Below are 5831 nucleotides of genomic sequence, written 5' to 3' on the forward strand. Positions count from 1 at the left end.
TATATATATATATATATATATATATATATATATATATATATAAATACATATTTTTTTGCATGTCAAAGTAAGCAAGGCATCACAGATAGGAAGAATTGTGGCTAAGCCATCTAAGAATAGATAAGAAAAAAAAAGGGATAGCAGGATGATGGTAAGAAGGAAGATAATTTGGACATACATTTAGAGAGGTGTTTAACTTTCAGTATATTATTTTTCCATTTACACTGTCCTTTAGCTTACTATACTAAGAAGAACTGAGGAAAAAGAAAAGAACTGAGAATAAAAATAAATTTTAATATGTTATTCGTCACAGAGTAATGACATTCTAAAAGATGGTTTTTAAGCAGATAATTTTAACAGAGCAGGACCCTATGGGGCCTTCCTGGGACAGGCCTTCCCCCATATCCTCTGCTTTAGCTCCTCTCTGAAGTACTTAAATAACAGTATTTGATGCACATTTCCTGAGTTGTTTTACAGATGTGAAAACCCCCCACCAAATGGAAGATGTTATAACTACTTGATGACCATGAGCACATTGCCCCAGGCCTCCTGGAGCCTAAGGACTGATAAAGTTAACCCCTGTGACACCACCCTGTTCCCTCATCAGCCAATCAGAGAATTGTGCATGATCACGTACCCTGCGAGCCACCTCCCTCAACCTGGCTTTTAAAAATGCTTTGCTGAAACTCTTCCGGGAGCTCAGGGGGTTTCAGGGCGTGAGCCACCCGATAAACCTTTCTCTGCTCCAAACTGCGACATTTCAGTGTGTTTATAGCCCCACTGTGCATCAGGCACACGAACTTGCGTCCCAGGAAGGCCCCATAGGGTCCTGCTCGGTTACAACTCCCCCCTTTTCTTTGATACTCCTCAATCTTGAGGAGAACAAGTTTTGAATGAGAAAAGGACTAAAGATTCAGATAAGGAGGTTAATCATAAACTTGACAGAGGTACCCACAGGGTCCTGCTCGGTTACATAACTGTTTTGAGAGGTATTCAATTTTTTTTTTTTCTTTCAGATCTTTCCTCAGATCCAGATGAACTAACAAATATTGCTACAAAATTTCCAGAAGTTACTGCTTCTTTGGATCAGAAGCTTCGTTCCATTATAAACTACCCTAAGGTTTCTGCTTCTGTCCACCGATACAATAAAGAGCAGTTTATCAAGTGGAAACAAAGTATAGGGCAAAACTATTCAAATGTCATAGCAAATCTTAGGTGGCATCAGGACTGGCTGAAAGAACCATGGAAGTATGAAAATGCCATTGATCAGTGGCTTAAAATCCACTCTGATCCATAAAATATTTGAACAAAAATAAGAAAATAATGTTCTAGAGCTATATAGAAATATGTTAAAAGATCATGATTAATTATGCATTTTAAACATTAGTTTTAATAATTACTGATTTTCAGTTAAAGAATGTACTCTTCTAAAATAAAATATCAATCATTATAGAATTACATATTTTCAAACTCATTACTATCAAGACCTTATTCTTATAAACTTCTGACAACTTAACCGAAATATTAAAAGGGTAGAATCAAATACTATAATATAAAGTTGTGTTCCTCTGAATATTATGGAATATAAAATATTTTAACAATTTTTATTACTTATGACCCATAAAATAGTTGTTTTTGAGTATTTGATGGTGTCTGATGAGTTATTTTTATTTGATGGGATATAGATCATTTGGATGTATTTGATGGGAGTATTTGGAGTATTTTAATGGTACACAGACCATGGATATGGCGGAAATTATTATTTTTTAAAATAGGTAATACATGCACAAGGTACAAGCTTCAAAAAGGTACTAAACAGTTAACAGTGAGCATGAAGTCTCTCTCCTTTCCCAGTCCCCCAGCCACCCAGTACCCCTTCCTGGTGGCAACTACTGTAACCACCTATGTATCCTTTGAGAGACAAATAGGCTTCTACAAACTTTATATTCTTCCCCAGCACCCGCCCCTGACACACACACACAAATGGTAGCATACTATAAAAGATGTTCTACAGCTTGCTCTCTTTATTTCCATTTAACAAAGACACCGAGGACTTCCCTGGTGGCCCAGTGGTTAAGACTCCGCGCTTCCACTGTGGCGGGCACAGATCCCTGGTCCAGGAACTAAGATCCCCACATGCCGTGCGGCACAGCCAAATAAATAAACAAATAAATAATTTTAAAAATGAAAAATAAAAAAACACCTAGAAGTGAAATTACTGGGGCAAGACTATATCTAGCAAAATTACTCTAGATACCACCAAATTACCCCTAAAGAAGTTATACCAATTTATACTCTTACCAGCAATGCATGGCCTCACATTTGCTGCCAACTGGGTAGATAAAAAATACTTTATTATTGTTTTTCTTCTTTTTCTTACTATGAGTAAGGTAGATCATATTTTCATATATTTAATAGCCACTGGAATTTCCTTTACATGACCTTTCTTATTTCTATTCTTTGCCTATTTTTCTGTTGGTTGGTTGTCTTTTTTATTACAGGCATACTTTAGATATTAGCTCTCTGTCAGAGAAGCTACAAATATTTTTTTCCTTTTCATAATTTGTCTTTTGACTTCGCCCTGGTGTTTGTTGACATGTAGAAATTGGTATTTTCATGCAAATTTATGAATCTTTGCTTTTGTGGCTTGGAGATTTTGTGTCATATTTAGAATGGCCTTCCCCACTTATCTTCTTTTAGAGTTTTATTTTTTACCCTTAGATCTTTGACCCATGGGAATGTATTACATATTAGAGATCTAACTTCCGTTTGTTTTTTTAAGATGGCCACCCCAATTGACCTTTTATTGAGTAAGCTAATATTTGTCCCATTAGTTAGAAAATGCCACTCTATTATAGAACATCTTTTATTGAACAAATTATCTTTTCCTCTATTGATCTGAAACGCCGTTTTCATTATATACAAGTCACATTGACATTTGGGTCCTTTCAAAACATTTTTTACTTTGCAGTGGACCATTCTATTTTGTTTATGAATAGGGTAGGCAATATCTGGTGATACTATTTTCTTTGCAACAGTTTTCATTTTCGGAATTGTCCTTGGCTATTCTTGCTAACTTATTTTTCCCATACAAATTTAGAATAAGTTTGTGTAGTTCCAGAAATGAAAAATCTTGTTAGTCTTTTTATGATATATTAAATTTATAGCCTACTTTAGGGCAAATTGAATTCTTTGTGATATTCGGTTATTCTGAAGAATATAGTACACTTTTCCCTTTCTTCAAGCCTTCTTTATATTGCTCAGTAGCATTCTAAGTTTTCTTCATATAGATCAGTTTCTTCTTAGAGATTTTTGGAAAGTAGGGACCTTTAAAAAAATACCACCTAGGACCCATCCCACACCAGTGGAATTAGAATTCTAGGGATGGCACCTGGGCAGTTTTGTTCTCATTGCTGTTTTGTTTGTTAAGCCCTCCAGCGGATGATCCTAATGTGCAGCCAGAGGTGAGTTTATTCCTAGGTGTTTTATCATTTGTTGGTGTTGTGCTATTTTAAGTAGATGTTTCTTCCATTATATCTTCTAATTGGTTATTTGTATATACAAATTTTATTTCTTTATATTTACTTTGTACCAATAATACAATTTTTTTGGTACTAATAGTTTTCCAGTTGGTATCTTGTATTTCTCTGGTAAAAAGTTTATCTGCAAATAATAATTTTACCCAATTTCCTTTTAACCTGACTTCCTTTTTCAAACTGTCTTGGAAGTTTTCTTCATCAGACAACTCATCACCTTTACTTTCTTTATTGTTCTTCAGTGAATTGGTATGAGCTTATCTTTGTAGTTATGTATGAATTTCTGAGAAATAATTTTCACTTCAGATATATTCTGAAGTAAAACCCATAAGAGAAAGATCTCAATATTTAAACTATTGAGGTTAAAATTAAAATATACAAATCTACCTCTCATCTCCTAATTAAACCTAAGGAATAAAAAATAGCTAATGTGTGATGTATATGGTAAACATAGGGAAAAATAAAGCAATAATAATAGAAACGTGGTTTTGAAAACATAAGCATGTGAAGATAAATATAATCCACCTCATTCTATTCAAACTCCTTAAGATGCATTCACTGTTAGAATTTACCAAGCATCTGCGATGTTTTAAGCTTATTCAATGTAGGATCATAATTAGGTAAAATTGAGGTTTTTAAGACAATATCTAATTCAAAATGGTATCTAACAACCATGAAAACAGAAAAAGAAGAAAAACTTGGAAAACGAGACAAATTACCTAATGCCAGAATCTGAGAGGAACTGACACTAATTATAAACTGGATTGAGGACAATCTTTGGGCTTCATCTTTCCCAACCTCCACCATTACCACCCTGTTCCAAACTACCATAATCTGTTGTATGGAATTTTGCAATAGCTTCCTAGGAGGTCTCCCTGAGTCTGCCCTAGGCTTTCCTCAGTCTCTTCTCAACACAGCAGCCAGAGTGATCAGATCACATCACTGGATACTCAAACCCTCCACTGGTTTCTCACCTTACTCTGTGAAAGCCTGTCGAATGAAAAAAAAAAAAAGCACAACCTAAAAGTTGAGAATTGTGTTTTATTCCGCGAATTTGCTGAGGACTTGAGCCCAGCAGGCAGCCTCTCAGATAACTCTGAGGGAGAGGCTGCTCTGAAGAGGTAAGGGAGGATCCAGGATATATAGTTTTTGCAACAAAAACCAGGCAGTCAGAATATCAAAAGATTACTGTTAATTAAAGAAAACCAGACATCTCAAGTTAATGAATTTAGCGCTTTTCTATGTATGGGAAGATGCAAGAGTCTGGGCTCAATGAAATCATTCCTTTGATAGGCACCTGAACTATCTAGGGCCAGTATCCTACTTTCTAGATCCTGAATCCCTTCAGAGTGCACAGTCGGGGGTGGCTGCAGTGACTGATGGCTTGATCCTTTGTTTATTGATATGGCAGGTGACATTCTTGGTCACAAGCCCAAATCATTACAGTGGCCTTCAGGGCTCTAAATGATCCGGGGGCATATTGTACATCTCCCGCACTCTACTTGGTTCACTCTGCTCCAGCCACACTGGCCTCCCTATCCTTTTCCAGGCACACTAGGCAAGCACCACCTCAAGACCTTTGTGCTTATCAACTCTTGGCCTGGAATGCAGTTCTTCCCTCAGATTTCCACATGGCTCTCTTTGTTATCTTCTTCCGGTCATTGCTCAAATGTTACCTAATCACAAGGGCTTCACTGCTTTATTTTTCTGCATATAAATCATTACTGTCCAACTTAGTGTATGTTTTACATACTTAATTTGTTGATACTGTCTCCCAGCCCTCCTACCCACTAGGATGGAAGCTCCATACAGGAATGGCCTTTTGTCCTTTTTGTTTCCTAAAGTACCCTAAGGGCCTGACACATAGTAGAAACTCAGTAAATATTTGTTGAATTAATATGCAAGGAATTCGAGTTTCTCAGAAATCACATTGTATTGGAAAACCAACACATTTGTCCATGGCAGGGCACGGGGTGAAAGGGAGTAGCCTTCTCATAAAACAGAGCCTTCTAGAAACAGTGAATTCTAGAAAATCCTGCACAGGAGAATTGATAAAGGGACTCTATCCCTCTGTTTTTTCTTTTTCTATGAAAAAGCCAGATACTAAATATTTTAGGCTTCGTGAGCCATATGGTCTCTTTCACAACTGCTCAACCCTGCCGTAGTAGCAAGAAAGCAGCAGCAGACACTATGTGAACAAATGAGAGCGGCTATGCTCCAATGAAGCTTTGTTTACAAAAACACAGGATTTGACCTGGGGGCCATAGACTGCTAACTGCTAGTCTAGAGCAATGG

At 36.6% G+C, this 5831-nt stretch overlaps 1 protein-coding gene across 1 annotated transcript in view; it reads left to right on the top strand.

Annotated features, from left to right (window-relative positions):
- ARSK (arylsulfatase family member K) overlaps window positions 1-1492 on the top strand; it is a 47831-nt gene extending 46339 nt beyond the window's left edge. The window contains exon 13 of the mRNA XM_029216803.1: window positions 1017-1492. Within this exon, the coding sequence (XP_029072636.1) occupies window positions 1017-1297 (281 nt within the window). The 3' untranslated portion in view covers window positions 1298-1492. The remainder of the gene's footprint in view (window positions 1-1016) is intronic.
- Window positions 1493-5831: the final 4339 nt, after the last annotated feature.

This window comes from Monodon monoceros, unplaced genomic scaffold (genome assembly GCF_005190385.1).
Source record: "Monodon monoceros isolate NGI ecotype Baffin Bay Population unplaced genomic scaffold, NGI_Narwhal_1 Super_Scaffold_12, whole genome shotgun sequence".
NCBI classification, from domain to species: domain Eukaryota; kingdom Metazoa; phylum Chordata; class Mammalia; order Artiodactyla; family Monodontidae; genus Monodon; species Monodon monoceros.